Raw genomic sequence first — 20,163 nt, 5'->3', positions numbered from 1 at the left:
TATTTGCTTTAAATTTTTATTCCCTAAAAATATTCTAATTTCTTGCATTTTTCACTTTGTAATTAACAGTTTATTATTATTATTATTTCCTAAAAATTTGTTCAGTTATTCCCATTTCCAGCTATTTTTGTTCAAATGCTCAATGCTCAATATTATGCCATATAAACAGTGCTTAAGTGCAAAACCTTTGATGTGTTTTCAATGACCCTAAAATGATATGAACACATAAAGAGATGCAAAAATCACTTGCTTTGATATTTTGTTATATTGGCTGTTTACAGTCATGCTTCTGATGAGTGAAACTTAATTGTTCACATAATTTTTGGGGTCACTTTATATATACATGTCTATGTTGAAAATAAGCCTTTTCATCACAGTGAGATGTGCAAAACTTGGCAAACATTGCTTCCAGATTCCTTGAATGTGAAAATCCCTTTCTGCAGATTTACCTGACGTGTCCTCTGAAGTTAATGAGCTCAAACATGCCTTATGAAATGTGTGAGTTGGTTTTGATGCATCTGTTGTTTCAGGTGGATACGAGGAGAGCATTTCCGCTATAAATTCACGCGGCCGGGCAGCAGCAGCGCGACTCAGGGGAAATGGTGGGTCCGGAAGCGCATCGGCCCTTACTTCCCCGCTGTCAACCTGGACAGTCTGAGGAGCTACTTCCAGTCCAGGAACTGGCCTCTGCCCGGCTCTTATTAGGCCTCGGACACAGACAGCCAGTTTGTCTTTTTTGTGTCACACACTGAAGTATATCCTATTTGAGCTTGACAAAACTGTGCCAAAGACGATCTGTTACATAAGAGATTTGTGAAGGCAACTCTTGTGTGTCTCTGAGGAGCAGAGCATGTGTTTGATCGAGGGCTGTTTTAAGCCTGCCAACAATAACAGCCCGTTTCTGCTATTAATATGATTTTGAGTACAATCAAGCTTTACAATCACAATGCAGTTGCTGTTGAATATGAAAGAGTAATACTTTTTTTTTTTTTTTTAAATACAGTTTTTTTCCTCCAAATATCCTACTGTGAGATAAAGATGAATGAGTTTTTGCCATGTTGATGAGTAATTGATTTTCAGAAATGATTTCAATAATTTTGTCAATTTCAGGTGATTCATCTGATTAAAACATTCATCAAGGGCTGTTTTTTTCTCTTTTCATTTATTTTTATTAAATGCTCTGTTTGAGTGTTCCAACCAATTCGACTCATTAAAATAATATTAAATTATTACCCTAAAAGTTAATTACATTAATTCCATTTCCAGCTATTTCAGTAAAATTTTCAATTAACAATATATTTTATTATTATTATTATTATTATTATTAACAACATAAAGAACAACAACAAATAATAGTACTATTATTTAATATTTTCTTTAAATTATTTTTCCTTAACTGTATTTCTCCTATTTCCATATATATATATATATATAAAAAATTATCATTATTAAATAATAATAATAATACAATTTCATTTAATTTCATTTTCTTATCATTTTAATTCCCTAAAAACTAAAGTATTCACATTTCTAGCTATTTTTGTCAAAATTTCTAAATTTGAATTAACATAACAATAATCATAATCATAACATTTTAATATTTATTCCCTAAATAATATTTTAATAACATTTGAATGTTTATTCCTTAAAACTAATTTATTTAATCCCATTTCCAACAACAACAATAATAATAATAATAAAATCTTTTGAAAGACGAGCACCAGTACACACAGGATATAAATACAAATGCTTTAATAAATAATAATAATAAAGGTATTATTTTAAATGTTATTTCTTAACTAATTGAACTATTCCAATTTCCTTCTGTTTTGGTCAAATATTGAGTTAACAGTATCATGGCAAACTTCTGATTTCTAAACACTGGCATTTCCTCTGTTTAACTGTGCTTTCCAGTCCGATGCAGCAGCATTGAAGCAGCTAGATCGGTTTTTCTCCAGTTGGCCGATGAGAGGAGTGTTTGGAAAGCTGTTCGAAATCATTATATTTGCTATTCTGTTTGGAAACACTGGTGCTGAAATGTTTTTTGCTCCTGTGTGAGAGAAGAACAACATACAGTAGTGTCTCTGGTACTCCTGGTGTTGAGAATATAAGAGACTTTTGAAAGACGAGCACCAGCACACACAGAGGATATAAATACAAACACTTTAACAAATCAATAATAAATACAGACAATACATTGGGATGTGGGCATGTACAGTACTGATAGGTGTGTGATGCGGCGTTGCTTTGAGGTGGAAACTGTAGTGGATAAAACACATAAAAAGAGCAGTGTAAAAATAGAAAACCTAAAATAGATAATATGTACTCGGAGAGCATGGAAACATGAACTGAAGTCCGCTGACAGACGTCATCAGCTCCTGCTGCACACAACTCCTCGCTTCTCCCAAAGCCTGCTTCAAATAGGGCTGTCAATCAAATCTAAATCACAAATTAATCACAACGAATAGTATAAAATAATGTACTCATTAATTTATCAGTACTGTATTTGCTGAGAAAGGTCTATTATACCTTATAATGGAATATACAGGTCAGGGGGCATGATTAAATATTAATTTTTACTGCATTAATAAATTATACTATATTCTACATTTTAAATAAAATAAATTATACTAAATTTACACACAATTTACAGTCCTAATTTCAGTGTATTATTCCTGTCTTGTCATTTTTCAGGTCATAGAACTATGCAAAATTGTCAAAGTTTTATTTATTTACTTATTTAAGATTAGTCATACATTTTAAGAGAGCTTTAAAGTACTAATTTGACAAGATATGAAATTGACAGAAGAATAACTGCTCTCTGAATAGAATAGAACAGAATATCCTTTCTGGATAAAATATGTAAGATGTAAGAGCAATTGCAATTTAAATACATGGATAATATAACAATATAATATAATAATAATCATCATCTTTCAGAAGCAGCTTGCATCCTTTCTGGATAAAATATGTAAGAACTATTGCAATTTAAATACATATATAACATAATATAATATCCATTTAAAGTGGGTTGCATCCTCTCTGGATTTAGATTAGGATATAGTTGGATATATAGAAGAACAACAGCTCTTTATTATACATCAAAATAAAATATATAATCCTCTTGCAGCATGTAACATCATTTCTGGATCTAGATATGGACAATTAACTGTTCTTTAAATGCATAATATTATATTATATAATAATCCTCCTCAAACGTGTTGCATCCTTTCTAAATCTAGATTCTCTGAGCAGATAATCAGATCTTCAGGAATAAGCTGCGGTTCTGAACTGCTGAATGTAGTGAGCCTCAGTTGGCATCGCTGGAGTCCACAGACCTAAAGACTGACCATCAGTGCAGCCTGACCATCTCTAAACTCATCTGTTTCTGCTAATTACCCCTCCTCATTTAGGTGGAGCCGTTGTACTGTAGCCATTGGACAGATCCTTTATTTTCACCAGCACAGTAAGGAAGGATTTGAGGTTGTATTGGGGAGGGGCAGCGTGTCTCCATAAAGGCCTTGAGGTTAAGTTTGATATGTTAGACGGAGCCTGAGAAAAGAAGAAATCAATTATAGGGTAACTATAGCAACTGATCCGAGTGACAGGTGTAGGCTAAAAATGACCTTTGTGGGATCATCGTCATTTTGTGCGATTCATGCAATTCATGAAAGCAGCATATGGTCAGAAGAAAATCTCAAGGCTGCAGATAATAAGCACATATACTTAATATAGTAGGCATATCTATTTTTTTTTTATTGCTATTTATGATTAAGACAAATGAGAGCTTTTTTTTAGTCATGTGCTCATCTCTGTGAGTCACTAGTGGCTATATGTGACTGAAGCTTATGTAAGGCTCTGTGATGGAAAACTGGCATTATATTGTCCACACTTCACCGTGAGTCATATCTGCACTTCTCAACGAGTCGCATAGTCAGACTTTGACTGTCGTCATAATTCTGGTTCAGTTTATAGCTTATTCCTACCGAGATGTTTATGCTTGCTTGTCTGTATGAAATGCAACCTAAACATCTTATTTTTCCGTTGTCTTCACATAATGATAGTGCTGTACTATTGAAATTACCTTGAGTTCAATCTGAAGAATGAGAAGGTTTTTTTTTTTTTTTTTCTCAGGCAAAATATTAATGTAAGGGCTGTAAAATGTTGTAGCCGTCTGATCAAACTTACATTTGCAATAATGCATTTGGCAGATGATTTTATCCAAAAGTATGCAAGCCTTTTTCTGCCACTAAAGTTAATTGTTACTTTTTATCTCACAATTTGGATTTTTTTTTCTCACAATTGTGAGAAAATTTATGAATTGCACTTTCCTTTTTTTTTTTTTTTTTTACTATTTATTAGTTTTTTTTTCATTCTGTGATTGAAAAAGTCTTGCATTTTGGAAGAATTTCAAAATATAAACAAACAAACAAAAAAAACGTTGTGAGACGCTTTGTGAGAAGTAAACTCAAAATTGTAAGAAAAAAGGCTAGTTATCAGATAAAAAGTCAGAATGACCTTATCTTATAATTTTTTTTTTTTGTTCCATTGGGGGAAAAAAAATCTGAATTATGTGATAACTCAGAATTCTCAGTTTACATCTTGCAATTTTTTCATCCCCCAAAATTTTAAATCAGCCTTTTATTTCACATTTCTGTCTTTGTTCTCACAGTTGTGAGTTTGAGTTATTTTCTCAGAGTGACGAGAAAAAACAAAACAAAAACAAAACAGAATTGTCAGAAGCAAACTCAAAATTGTGAGAATAAAGTCGCAACTCCCTTTGTATTTTTTATTTTTTATTCCGTAGCAGATTGGCCTTCTATACCCAAATGACTGCATTCAAAGTTTTAATTTTTCGTTTGACTTCGAGTTCATTCATTGTCAAGTCATATTAACCAAAACTAATCCTGATGTGTTTCAAAATAAGACTGCGCCTTTAAGAGGGCTTTGTATTGCAACAAGTGGAGAGTGAGGATGCGCTCGGTGTGCGCGTGTCCATCACTTTCACTGATTGCTGACAGCGCACCCTGCGCGCGTGCACTACTACACTGCTCAGAGGAGTGAGGTGGATTTTCTCTTCACACTGACGGAGCAGCTTCACAGATAGGGACGCTCTTTCTTTTCTGGAAAAACAACAACACTTTGTCGGACCCGTTGCGTAAAACGGAGCGGCATCGCGAAGAACAGAAGCAGGTGCGCTGCTCGCACTCTTTATTTGACGGAACCCTGAAGTCATGCGCGCGCTTATTGATGAAAAGTTAATTCACGCGTACTAAGACACAGACAGCTGGAGAAGTGAAGTGCACAGAGCGCGCGTTTCGCTGCTCATTAATTACTCGTCGTTCGTTCGCACTGGGAATAAACAATCATAATGTCGAGGAAAAAAGCGGTCAAAGGGAAGGGGAGTTCAAATACACCGAGCTCATCTCCGAGCAGCGACAAAGAGAAGGGTAAGAAAGTCCTGAGCCAGTCCAACGGAGTGGTGCATCCCAGCAGACCCTCTCTCAGCAACAGCGGAGAATTCTACGACATCGCCTTCAAGGTACATGACCAGCCGCTTTGAACAACGCGAACCCAATGCAGTATGGCAAGCTGCTTATACAATTCAGACTAGTAGCTAATAAATTAGTCATTGATTACATACTAGTACTTATTTATTCCATTTAGTCTCAATAGAATCAAGTAACTATTCCATTGTAATTGATAATGGTTTTATGTAATAAATTTGACCCTGGAGCACAATACCAGTCTTAAGTCGCTGGGGAATATTTGTAGCAATAGCCAACAATACATTGTATGGGTCAAAATTATCCATTTTATTTTTATGCCAAAAATCATTAGGATATTAAGTAAAGATCATGTTCCATGAAGATATTTTGTAAATGTCCTACCATAAATATATTAAAACTTAATTGTTGATTAGAAATATGCATTCAGAACTTCCTTTGAACAACTTTAAAGGCGATTTTCTCAATATTTAGATTATTTTGCACCCTCAGATTCTAGATTTTCAAATAGTTGTATCTCAGACAAATATTGTCCTATCCTAACAAACCATACATCAATGGAAATCTTATTTATTCAGCTTTCAGATGATGTATAAATCTCAATTTGGAAAAATTGATCCTTATGTCTGGTTTTGTGGTCCACGGTCACAAATGTTTTTTTGTTTTTTTAAACACTCACTAGTAGTAACTAGAGCAGTGACTAGCTATTATTTATAAGCTTTTTTATTTTTATTTTTTAAATATTTGTTTACTCTTTATTTATAAGCTCCTTCTGGGGCCTGAAATGGAGGAAGCTTGGTCAATAATGCTAATTAAACTGCTTAATGTGAAAACCTTTGCTGAATGTGTTTTTGTGCTGGCACCTTGTCTGGTTTGGACCTGTCATGGATAAATAATGATGAGAATAAAAACGCCAGTAGGTGGCAGCAAGTCCCTGTTTTAATTAATTATTTATTGAATCATTCAAATCAAACAATTTGTTCAAAACGGCTGATTCAATTAGAAACGAAACAAGTGAATGGACGATTGAATCACTGGCTCACTTGATTAGTTCAAAAACATTAATTCAAGGAAAGAAACACCGTGTTGCTCTACACTATTGTATAAAATTATTAGCATGTTTATGATCGCGCACGTGCTGATATTTAGAAAAATACATTGTGCAATGAATATAAAAACATAAACACTTACCTGGGTATTTTTTCTTTCATTGCTAGAATTATAAGGGCATTCTAGCTGCATTCTAACGGCTTCATCATGCAGTTAATGATAATAATGATAATAATAAGATGTGTTTTTGTTAGTTTTTTGCAAAGTCTGTGACTCGATAATGTCAGCTTTCCATATGGTCCCTCACACACATACAGCACAATGACATTATGTCAGGGGAATGTCTTTAAATTCTAATCAAGGAAAAATCATACCTTCTGTTGTCTTCTTTTTAAAGAACTTCAAAAGTTGCACTTGAAATATTTTGTGTGAAAAATGACCGAAACTTGCTTCAGCTTGTCAAGTTAAGTCAATATTATTTGTATAGTGCTTTTAACAATGCAAATTGTGTCAAAGCAGCTTTACATCGGCTTGATATAGAGCTGGGTGGCTTTATATCAGCTTTACAGTATTTAGACGGGGAGAGTTTGTCGAAATAGTGTCATTCTCCTCTGGCCAGTTTATATCTAGGCTAAAGCAGAATCAGATCAGTGCAAAGGACTCATCTGGTTCCTGTAGTCTTGTCCCGATGGCCGTCTTGGAGACAGGGTGTTCACTGGGGATCAGTCTCTGGGGCTCATCTAGGTGTCCTGCTGTAGAGGTCATCTCTAGGTGCTGATCCACCATCTGATCTGGATACAGTCTGGATCTGGGTGGATACGGTGACCTCGGAATAAGAAAGAAACAGACTAATATTAGCATAGATGCCATTCTTCTAACAATGTAACAAGAACATCGGGTGTTTTGGGAAGTGTTCCCGGTTCCGGTTGACCTAATTAATGCAGGCTAACAATCCTTTAACGGATTTGAATTATAAAAATGCGATAGTGTATTATGTGTAAACCAGGTTAAAGAGATGGGTCTTTAATCTAGATTTAAACTGACAGAGTGTGTCTGCTTCCCGAACAGTGTTAGGTAGATTGTTCCAGAGTTTGGGTGCTAAATAGGAAAACGATCTCCCGCCCACAGTTGATTTTGATATTCTAGATATTATCAAATGGCCAGAGTTTTGAGATCGCAGCAGACATGAAGGATTATAATGCAATAAGAGCTCAACTATTCCATTGTAACTGCTAATAATTTGTATATTTGAAAATATTTATTAGTAAGCAATTTAAATATTTGAATATCACTAAGCATTAAAAAGATGCGAATAATTACTCTCTAGTTCTCATTCATAACATACTAGTACTTAGGCTATTATTTTTTCCACTTTAACTGGAAATATGCCTAGTATTTTTGTTTACTAGTAAGTAATTTCAGTGACTACTTGTATATTTGAATTTGACGAACCATTCAGTCTGATATTCCTGTTCTAACGAGTATTTATTCAATTTGTCACTATTTTTAATTCACTACATACTTGTAAATATTCCATTGTTACTGGCAACTAATATTCTTTGGTCATCTGAGGTTGATCAGCTATATGTTTCAGACTCGTAAGTATTTCAGTTTTTGAATAGGCACAAGTTACTTTTGGATTACTTAATAATAATTTAAAAAAGCATAACATTAATAGATAGGGATATAATAATGAGATAATAATGCGTTTTAATAGATAGGCCTTCTGTTATGTTTTAAAGGGGAAAAAATGTTAAAATTGCTTGCCATACATGTGAATATGTGAGTGTAAATATTTGCCAACTAAACATGGCAATTGCCTTGTATAATTTAGATTTCAAAGCTCTAATGATTGTGTGCAGCTTCAATAGTTTGAGGCTTTTATTTATGCTGCAGCAGTATTTAAAAACAATGCAATACTATCCAGCCAACCCATATGGGCGAGAATTATGTTTGACTGAAGTTAAGCGCAGGCTCTAATTGAACAGCTGTGTCAATACAGATAAGCCAGAGCACAGCAACTGGGTTATCCAGCCTGACGCAAGTACGCTCACTTACTAGCATCCAACACTGACGTATTCTGTTTTCACCCGTCACATTCTGCATAAAAAGGTGTTTTGAGCTTTGCATGTTTAAGCTGAAATGTTTAGGTGACTCTGCTGTGGAAGACTGTTTGCTTGATGAATCATATGCATAGCTTGTCAGGAATGGTCAGCAGTCATTCAACAGCAAAGGAACCGGAATAGCTGAGCACCTCCCCGCTTTCCCAAACTAATCCTGCAGCTCCATACATTTAAACCCGTGTTTCCTAACCGGTTTTACACCTCACAGCTCCATTAGTGAGACTCAAGTACCCCAAACCAGAAATGTGCTCCTTTTTGCTTATATTCCGCTGCATTTAATTTAATTCATTACATTAGGAGGAAATCTCTTCCACCACCTCCAGCAGTTATAAATGTTCCTAAAATAATTCTCATTTAAACCAAAAACAAGCACTGATGATCAAGTAGCTGCTTCCTTTAATGAGACGCCTGAGCTTGTTTGTGCATCACAAGTTTTAACAGGTCTGAAGGGAATCGAAAAGCCTAACTCTGAATTTGTTTAGAAATGAAGTTTGAGTTTAAATAGTTTTATATACAGCAAAATCCATTTACTTCATGTCAGTGTAATTTTAGTATCATTGATATGCTATCAGAGTTTTGTTACAGACGTCCCATTCTGCTGTCTGCGTCAGATTCATTTACAGTGTTTTTATCTACACGGAAAGCATATTAAATGCAAGTAGAGTGTCTGCTTTAATGTTTCAAATAACTTTTGTGAAAATAACGTCAAAATATAGTTTAAATTTATGTATGTACAAATGAAACAACATACTTATTCTGATCTGAAGTTATTAAAATATATAAAAGAATAAGTGACTAAATTTTGTGTCTAAATCATACTGCATTTTACGTTATCTAACGTTATCTAATGATTCTTGTTCTAAATCTTTTCAGTATACAAACTATTGTTACACTGAATGCCATTTTTCCTGTAAATCATGGTACAGATGTATCATACTAATTATTTTTTGATCTGAAAAAATACGATAGCTTCATGTAAACGTATATGTTTACACACAGCTTATATAGTTTTTGTAGTTGCTATAATGCATCAAGTTAAACTAAATGAAAATGAGATTTTGGGAAAAACACTGGTTTGGTGTACTAAGTATGTAGTTTTTTTCTAATCTCATCTCTCCACAAGCAAACCCCTCCTTCCCACTCCTGCCTTTAATCTTTACGGTCTTGAAAGAGTCTTTCTAAGCGCTTCAGGGAATGAGACATAGTTTGATTGATGCACTGATGGAAAGATGAGAGGTTGTTTGTCTCTTAATAGAATGAATAAGAGGCAGGGAAGACGAGAGGAGAGATGCTGGGGTAGATTGTGTGTTTTGCTCCATCTTTCATATGTCTCTCTCTCCAGGTAATGCTGGTTGGTGACTCTGGGGTGGGGAAAACCTGTCTGCTGGTTCGCTTTAAAGATGGAGCGTTTCTGGCTGGGAGCTTCATCTCAACAGTCGGTATAGACTTCAGGGTGAGTAGAGAATATGAAATATACATGCACTAATGCATATACACTAATAACGCAATCAAGATAATTCCGCAAGCAGCTGCAATTCCAGGTTTTCAAACAGAGATGGCGACAAAGAGGCAAAACTTACGGACTGCAGCTTTAAGTAAAAATCAATTGGATCATAAAATGAAATGATGGCAGACAGTTCTGTCTTTATTTTCTTTGGCCTTATGAGCACTAAAGGCTTGTGCTTAGTTACTATGAAGCAGCAAAACCATAAGATGTTACATCTGGCAAGAAAATAGGCCATTTCTGTGTCTCTTTTCTTTTATATCAATAAGAAGAAACCATCATTACCTATCGAAGCTCTTCTGGGCTTTTATTTTCAGAACAATTTTTAAGAGCACTACAGACAGACGACATGAACTGATGAACGATTTGGCGTCCTGAGACAGCTGTGCATCATTTCAGCTCTTCCATTACTTCAATACAGCCAAAGGCAATGAAAGCTTTTCACAAACCCAGTACTTTATCATTTATGTGAACTAATGTAGAGGACAGGACACCGTGTCTTTTTGTTCGGACTGCTTTGGTCAGAAGAGTCCCTTTATTAGATGGAGTGGCTGGAGTTTATAGATCTTTTTGTATTTCATAAGCTTTTAAGTTTTTATGCTGACATCAATAGCTGTATGTTAGGTTCAGCTGTTGTTGTTTCAATTATATTCCCACTCTCTATCTTCAAATACTTTAATTCTTATAATGCACTCAAACTCTGTGTACTATATTTGCATTTCACAGAATTATTTTGTAAAACGGGCATAAAATATTTTTCAACTTAAACCACATTGTTTCTGACAAGCAACTTCACAGTGATGAGTAAATGTGGAAAAAAGGTCAGTTTTTCAAATTACACATGAACCACATATGTGACCCTGGACCAGAAAACCAGTCTTAAGTGTCAATTTTTTCACAATTGAGATTTATACATCATCTGAAATGTTGAATAAACAAAGCTTTCCGTTGATGTAAGGTTTGTTAGGATAGGATAATATTTGGCCGAGATACAACAATTTGAATATCTGGAATCTGAGGGTGCAAAAAAAATCTAAATATTGACCCATGCAATGTATTTTTGGCTATTGCTACAAATATACCCCAGCGACTTAAGACTGGTTTTGTGGTCCAGGGTCACATATATCATATTATATATCATCATATGAAATTTATACAAACATTTAATCTGAGAATTTCCTTTGAATTTATAACTGAAACCAACATATTTATGTCTAACAAAACATGATCAAAACAACATAAATACTACTATAAAAAGTTTTCAAACAAAGCAAATAAATTCAATAGACATATTATGCATATACATGTTTATCAACAAAATTCAGACCCAAAAGTGTGTGAGATATGGGGAAAAGGCAGAATATAGTTTACAAAGGTTTTTGAGACTAATATAACTTCATAGATCATTTAGCAAAAGTATTTTTGACTCCCAACAGTACTTCATAGATACCCGGGTCAAAATGACCCGAACATGAAACTAAATGTGTTCTTTTAAGGCATTAGCAAAGTTTTCTTCCCTTACTAAAAACAATGTTTTTTTATTTTTTTTATTTTACATGCATCTCTTTGATGCATCACATTGCTAAAACTACCCAGTCCTGAAGATTTGCATTATACAATATTAAGAAAATCAGGCCCTTTCTCTCGGAACATGCAACACAACTCCTTGTTCAGGCTCTTGTTCTGTCCAGATTTGACTATTGCAATGCTCTCTTTGGCAGGTCTTCCAGCCAATTCCATCAAACCTCTACAGTTAATCCAAAATGCCACTGCAAGATTAATCTTTAATGAGCCGAAAAGAACGCACATCACACCTCTGTTTATCAATTTGCACTGGCTACCAACAGCTGCTCGCATTAAACTCAAGGCATTAATGTTTGCCTACAGAACCACCACTGGCTCTGCACCCCTTTACCTAAACTCATATGGCGTTATTTTACTGCCAAATGTCGAGAGCGCATTTTTGTAGCGCGAAAGTAGAGTAATATAATGCGTGAGCGCGAATCTCCCCGCTCGCAGAGCGTGCTCTCGGATATACGCAGCTCGCGCACAGAGAGAGGCTGTGTCCAAATTCAGGGTCTGCATCCTCCTTAGGATCCTTCCTACCCGGTTGAAGGAGGAGGGATCCTCCGACGTCCGCAAAACCCGGAAGTCGGTGTTTGTGAATTTGGACAGCCTACCCTTCTTTCAGTTCCCTCCCTTACCCGTTGCTCATATCCTGTCGCCTAGCAACCGTGACAGCGCCAAGCAAGAAGCGGGAAAATGGACAAACAAAGAGTTATTCTCCTCATTTTAATTCTTTTGGAAGAAATAAAGCAATTAAATAAATTAAATGCATTCTTTGCTCGTTGTCGGAGAGTTTTTTATATCAGACTACAAGACAGTCACATCCAGGTAAGCCATTATAGCCTATTTTTATTTGTTTTTAAGTATTCTACTAATTTCTCCTACAAATTCATTGAGCCGAAGCATAAACTTTAGCTTGTTTTGTCAGAGAAACTCCTCTCCCACTCCGCTACCGCTCGCTTCGTCCGCCCTTACGCTCTGCCGAAAAGAATTATGGGATAGGTAGGACGGGAAAGGATCCACCACACCCATCCTTCCAATTCGGGGAAAAGGAGGACGTATTTGTGGGCCGCATTTGAAGGATCCTACGAATTTGGACAGCCTTCGTTGCGGCGCTGTGACGTAACATCCTTCAAATGAGTACTCCGAAGGATGCAGGCACAGAATTTGGACACAGCCAGAGTGTGTGCACTTAAAACGTGTCTCTTCTCTCGCTTAAGTGTGCGTGCGCGTGCTCAAACTGTGCACTCGCACATCTCTCCATGCTCTTACGCTAGATATGAATTCTTTTCACACCTGGATTAAAGGTCAAAAGTTATCAACCAATCAGATTTTTTAAAAATAAATAAAAACCTTTTTATGACCTTTTTTATAAACCTTTTACTGCGTTAGGCTAACCAAGACTTGTAATAGCACTTGCGTGTTGTTGCTCTTTTGTTGGTTTTGATTGTTTCTAATGTCCTCGTTTGTAAGTAGCTTTGGATAAAAGCGTCTGCTAAATGACTAAATAATAATAATAATAAATAATATTCTCTTCCAGGTCAAAACAGACCTGGATGCATTATGAGGGTTAATGTCTTTATCTGATTTCACTGGCAGACAGGTTTCCCAAACACTCCTGTCTATGTCTATAGTCCCAAAACTCCAGTTTGCCATTGTTTGAAGCAGTAATTGGCTTGTTGGATTTGCAGAAGCAGCGTTTGTGAGGCTGTGCTCTGTAAACAGTGATACAGAGGAGAGACTTTGTGCTGTAATTGAGCCGTTTCATCTGTAATCCCCGTTATCCTCTCACACTGACTGCCGGATGCAATGCTTTAGACCTGCGATCCGTTTCATTGTCTTTGAATCGAGCTAAAAGTTACTGACAGAATTCGTACTTGTCCAGAAATTCTTACATACTGAAGTTACTATAAAATATGCAGTCAGATCATTAATACAAAATAAACACCCAGGACATGGAGTGGAGAAATGGGCTTAATTTGGTTTAATGATCAGCTAACTGTACATTATTTTGCATATTACATGACTTTGTCAAATAAATGGACATGAAGTATTAATAAAACATGCGCTGCTGTCATGTGCAGTCTGATAGATCTTTGTGACTTCATTGCATTGCACTGACAAAGCATGCAGGATAGTAATATTACAACTGAATGTGGAATGAAGAGAAGCTGTTCATGTGTCATTTTTGCTCTTTCTGTCCTTGGAGTTAATTGTAAATTGATTTTAATATAAGTAATACTCGTCTTCCCAGTGTATAATAGTCTGTCGGATTAATAAGTGACTATAATAAAGTCAGTTCATCTTTGTTATTGATCGACCGTATCCTTGGCACGCTGTTGATTATCACCGAAAACAATTTTGACAGTTTGTGAGCATAAAGGAAATGGAGGAACATATCTGTAAACCCCAGCTGGCAAAATATGCTCTTATTAAGTCATGAAAACATTATTTCTGAATCCCTTAGAGTTTAAAACGTCCAGGTTTTTTTTGTTTAAGATTTTTTGAGTTATGTAAATTATAGGTAATTTTTTTTCTTCATTGTGCAAACAGAATATCACTTTTTAATTTTTGAAGTTTTGTTAATATTTTGAATGTTTTCAATATTTGTTAAATTTTCAGTTTTCATTTTAATTTTAGTTTTAAGTAATTTTGTTGTTTTCAAGTGTTTATAGTTTTTATTCATTTTTATTTCAGTTAAGGTTTTAGTTATTTTACTACATCAGAATAAACTAAATGAAAATGAGAAATGTTTCCTTCCTTTTAATTCATTTAACAATCATATTATTTCAAGTATTTTTTCTTTAGGTTTGTTGTTGTTGTAGTTTTAGTTAATTGTACTAATCCCACTCTGAACCATTGAAATACTGTATTAAGTATAAACATAAAAAAGCAAGATGAACATCCAATTAAAATGTTTCAGAAAAACATTCCCTGATGTTTTTGTGCTAACATTGTGAACGTTATAAAAGACCAGATAACATTGAATGAATGTTACTAGAAAAATGTTTGTTCATAACTTTGAGAGAAACTCACCAGAACATTGCTCGAAAAATAACACCTTAAAAATTGACCAATCTGATATAACTGCTTGTCTGCGTAAGATTATATCCAATCATATATCCAGTTTAATGTAAATGGCTATAGAGGTTGCATTTTAAGGCATACTTACTTAGTTTTGGCCCTATTCTAATCTAATAAACCAATTGAGTAGAAAAATAGATCTAAGATGATGAAATATAATTGCTGATTATAAATATTCATACTTAAATTCATACTGTGTGTGTGTGTCACGTATATTGATGCTTATTACAGTATTGCATCACCTGTATTGGCATCAGTTGTGAGTCGAGTCTCCCGGCTGCTTTGTTTGTGTGCCGTTCAGATTTGCTGCGTCCAAATTGGTCACTAATGATGTTGACCGTTAGCGTTTGTACAGCTCAATAAGTTTTGGAGCAGAGCTACAATGTGCAGCTTTTCTTTTGAAATTCCTCGTCCGTCCTGAATGACTGATAGTCCTGCCCTCTATGATTTAATCTGAACACAGGAGCCCTGTGTGATCTCCAGCTCAATGTATTCATGAAGCTCACTTATAGCAGAGCTGTAGGTGTAGGACACTTTCAGTGCTACGTCTGCTGAAATGCCTGAGCGCCTTATTTGCATCTGAATGGTGTTGGAAAAAAATGGTTTCACACCACTCGATTGCATTTGCCAGTATTTGAGAGTCCTGAGTCACGGCTTGTGTCTCGTGGCTTACACTCATCAGGACGCTCGCTGTTCTGAAATTGTGCTTTCCGAGAAACCGAGACTATTTTGTCCTCTGTGTCTGGATGCATAAAACATAAAGTATCCAGCCCAATCCAATCCTGCTTTGCACCAATCACTCTTGAGACTCCAGATTATGAAATGCACTGATCTAGTTCTAAATATGCATGCATTAAATGAACTAAAAGCCGTTGTGCATTGGTGATTGTGCAAGATTTTTTTAATGCTTTGAAAGAAGTTTCTTATGCTGTCCGAGGATGGATTTATTTGGTCAAAAAAGCTTAAAAACTTGTGAAATATTATTTTAGTTTAAAATAACTGTTTTCTGTGAATATGTGTTAAAATATAATTGATTGCTGTGATCAAAGCTGAATTTTCAGCATTCAGGGTTTTGCATTGTGGTACAGTGCCTCTTGACATAATTGCAATCTAATTACTGTACATAATTGCAGGTTACAGTCTTTATGTAATAATCATACTGATTGAGAATTAGGTGATTTCAGTGGTATTGGACAGTGCATTCTAGTGAGTCTGTTTTGCATTTGTTACATTGATAGTGCTTTAAAAGTTGCCAGATGTGTTAACTGAAAAACATTTACAGAATTACAAAAACACTTTCAACAGATCATATTTCTGTCATTTTGTATCTGCTCTATTGCGTTCTCTGCTTTAGAAACATTCCTGCAGTAAAAGATGAAAAGAAATGGAAAGAAGGGAATATGAGAAATACATGCAGTAGCCAGAAGTAGATTTCCACTATTATTTAAGTTTTGCGAGTCTTTAACTCTCTTTTGAGACTAGTCATTGTCTGACAGACTGCAGAAAACGGTCCTTTTATTTCCCCGCTGGAGCTAAGAATGGATGTCCTCGCTGTCCTCGTCATGCCTGTATGAAAACATCGCTGAACGTTTTCACAGACTATTGATCTGCTGCTGCAGGAATACACACGCAATCCCGCTTGGACAAACACACAAATGCACATTTACTGAGGAACCCGAGCGCAACACTACTGAAGCACATCAGAAAGAACAAACCACACACACACACACACTCACACACTCTTATAGATAGGAAGAGCTGGAGTTACTCCTGCACACAAGCAAAGCTTTATACTACTCATATAGAGATATTCTGTCTGTTTTCACCTACATAAATGACCTTGACTCTTCATAATGCAGACTGTATAAAGAGTCTTACTACTCTCTGCCCTGTCTTTATTCTCATCTGACTCGAGCCTCTCACAAAATCACTTTCTGTGTTCAGCGTATGTCTATATAGCATGTCCTGTCTATTATTCTCAGTAAGTGTTTATTGCAGAATAGGATGTTAAACTATGATTTCTCATAGAAAAAAGCAGTGGTGATATGAAACTGAACGAATATGGTGATATTGGTACATTTGCAAACAACTATGGAGTAAATAATAGTACAAGAGTAGGAAATGATGTCTGTTAGTATAATCTTTCAAGACATGCGTGAGAAATGCTTGTATTCATGTTGGTTTTATATATATATATATATATATATACAGGTGCTGGTCATAAAATTAGAATATCATGAAAAAGTTGATTTATTTCAGTAATACCATTCAAAAAGTGAAACTTGTATATATTAGATTCATTCATTACACACAGGCTGATATATTTCAAATGTTTATTTTCTTTAATTTTGATGATTATAACTGACAACTAATGAAAGTCCCAAATTCAGTATCTCAGAAAATTTGAATATTGTGAAAATGTTCAATATTGAAGTGGTGCCACACGCTAATCAGCTAATTAACTCAAAACACCTGCAAAAGCCTTTAAATGGTCTCTCAGTCTAGTTCTGTAGGCTACACAATCATGGGGAAGACTGCTGACTTGACAGTTGTCCAAAAGACGACCATTGACGCCTTGCACAAGTAGGGCAAGACACAAAAGGTCATTGCTAAAGAGGCTGGCTGTTCACAGAGCTCTGTGTCCAAGCACATTAATAGAGAGGCGAAGGGAAGGACAAGATGTGCTAGAAAAAATGTACTATTTCGACTAGCAGGAGCTGTACCGTTTAGTCGACTAGACCTGCACATCCCTAATATAGCCTACCAGGGTTGTTTTGGACATGTGCCATGGCAATACCACAGTATTACTACAAAGTACTATGGTACTTTTGATACTTTTTGTTACTGTTGTGATTACTGGATAAATAAAAGCTAATTATAGCTTTTATTTATTAATTCACTTTCTGGTTCAGGATTTGTTCAGCTGAGAAGAATCAGTTAAAAATCACAGCTTGAAAATCACGCTGTCTTTGTTTCCTCTGTAAGATCTGAGAATATGGAGCTGCTGTGATCTCACTACTGTGTTCATACTCACTCAACATATAATGACTATGGATTTGTCTTCTTAAACATCTGCTTTCCAATCTCCAAACTGTAGATTTGTTTTTAAAATAAATTGGCTAACCATAATGACAAAGCAAATTAAAACAATAAATTATGTCCCATTTTCATGCTTTAAATCACCAAACACTTGCTGTTGATTAATGTAACACGCTGTTCTCTCATATAATGTTGTTGTTTCACCAGAGGCTCATTGATGATTAGAGAGGCTCTTATTGTGAATCAGTCTGGATACCAATTATCTACAACTAGCCTCTTCATTGTAGAGCATCTCTGCATATAAATAAATAAATAAATGCATAGAAAATACAAAAATAATTAAATAAATGCATAAATACATACATAAATGCATACAAATACAAAAATAATTAAATGCATAAATGCACCAATAAATGCATGAAAATACATAAATGTGTAAATAAATACATACAATGCATAAAAATATAAATACATAAATAATTAAATGCATAAATAATTTCATAAATAAAACACCAATAAATAGTTGCGTAAGTAAATAAATGCATAATTAAAAGAATGCATAAATAAATACATGCATAATTTGTGAAGTATGTTGTAAAATCTTTATGAATGGGCAATTATTTTGATATAGTATATTCATTTAATTAATACAATTTAGATGGCACAGTAAATTTTGTAGTTTTGAACTTTTTGCCTTACTATAAAAGCTCAGATCTGCCTGATTGTAACCGGTTTTGCTGATGCATCCCGTTGATTGACACACAGTGTTTTGGTTTGTGCCGTGTTGAAGTCAAATGAGTTCCTGCAGTGTTTATTGCAGCAGATCTGCGCTCTGCCCTTGAGTCTACATTTCAGCACCATAACCACAAAACTGTTTATTTTAGATGTGCTTTTGGTTATTTAATATGATTTGTGCAATGCCTAGAGACGGAGAAATGCTCATTAAGTATTGCTAAAGTGTTGTTTAGACAGTAAATCATTCTGTTATCAGTCCTCCAGCTCCAGAAGCAGTTCAGCATGTCAACTAACTGCCTTTGGCCACTGGACAGAATCACCTGGAGAAACAATATGGTGGATCATCTGCTTATTCACACAGAGAATGCATGGCTCTCATTCTTTGCTATTTTCTCCAGATTTACATATGTTTGTCACAAAATGGAAATGGAAAGAGCAAAAATATTTATTTCTCTTTATTGTTTTTAAGCTCTTGAGTAACTCTTGTATCTACAGTAATTATTTTGCTTGTCTCAAAGTTTTTTTTTTTTTTTTTGGAGATCTGAAATACTAGGTAACCTATGAAATTTTACTTATAATTTGATGATTTGTTTCTTGATGATATTTCTATTACAAGTATGATGTGCTTTCATGGTTAAAAACTGCTACAAAGACCCTCCAGAAGGTATTTTGTCAGTAACTGCCACCTTAGGGTATTTTCATTTTCATTTATGCATTTAGCAGATATTTTTATCAACAGAACTTGAAGCATTTTTTTTTATCAGTTCATGCATATTCAGTTGGCTGAGAATCAAACCTATGATCTTGGTGTTCAGGAAAACACAGATTTATTTTTATTTTTTCTGTTTAAATTGTTTAAAAAAAAACTAGAACAGTACTTTTGGCCATGACTGTACAGTTTGTGAAAAAAACAACAACAACAACAAAACAAACAAAAAAACCTGAATCCCATGGGGAAAAGTAACTATTTACAAGGTGGAGATTTTGAATCGGTTCGTCTACAAAATTACTTTTAGTAAAAATAAGCTATTAATACCAATTAGTCAACAATACACCAAAACATAAAAGAGTATTTATTTATTATTATTATAATTTCCAAATTGTTCATATTTGATCTACATCTTTATATGTTCTGTTCACGTCCAGGTTTTAATGAGTTTTCCTGTGTCTCAGAGCTGTGGAGCGTTCTGCTGTGTTTGTGTGTGGCCTTCTCTCTAAAGCAGAATGGATCAGAGCGACTCTAACGTTTAGTCGGATCAAACACAGGCCTCGGCTTCAGCTGCGTTTGATGCAGTGTATGTGTGGAAATGAGTTCAGACAGCAATACGTATAACTTTTTAACCAGACAGTTTTTTTTTCAGCAGATATACATTTCACAAGTTCTGTCTCCAGGAAGTTTTGCGTCAGTGAAACTTTGAAGGTTTTCCAGCAGACAGTGAGAGAATGTCCCAGTATTGTGTCTGATAGCAGCGCTGTTGATCTTTATTGGAGCTAATGAGGGCTAGTCAGCGGATCTCTCTACGGGACAAGCCCAGATGGCGGGTTCCCGGGTGTG

At 35.1% G+C, this 20,163-nt stretch overlaps 2 protein-coding genes across 3 annotated transcripts in view; both read left to right on the top strand.

Annotated features, from left to right (window-relative positions):
* LOC306857377 (lipase maturation factor 1-like) overlaps positions 1-1,145 on the top strand; it is a gene marked incomplete at its 5' end in the record, with an annotated part of 33,430 nt that extends 32,285 nt beyond the window's left edge. For both annotated transcript variants that reach the window (XM_079397295.1, XM_079397296.1), the window contains one exon: positions 531-1,145. In XM_079397295.1, coding sequence (XP_079253421.1) covers positions 531-705 — 175 coding nt within the window. In that variant the 3' untranslated portion in view covers positions 706-1,145. The remainder of the gene's footprint in view (positions 1-530) is intronic.
* A 3,798-nt stretch (positions 1,146-4,943) lies between these two features.
* LOC306858136 (ras-related protein Rab-26-like) overlaps positions 4,944-20,163 on the top strand; it is a 77,298-nt gene continuing 62,078 nt past the window's right edge. The window contains exons 1-2 of the mRNA XM_079398531.1: positions 4,944-5,542; positions 10,023-10,133. Of these exons, the coding sequence (XP_079254657.1) occupies positions 5,372-5,542; positions 10,023-10,133 (282 nt within the window). The 5' untranslated portion in view covers positions 4,944-5,371. The remainder of the gene's footprint in view (positions 5,543-10,022; positions 10,134-20,163) is intronic.

Source organism: Barbus barbus (genome assembly GCF_936440315.1).
Source record: "Barbus barbus genome assembly, chromosome: 38".
Lineage (NCBI taxonomy): Eukaryota > Metazoa > Chordata > Actinopteri > Cypriniformes > Cyprinidae > Barbus > Barbus barbus.
This window is presented reverse-complemented; position numbering and strand designations above follow the sequence as displayed.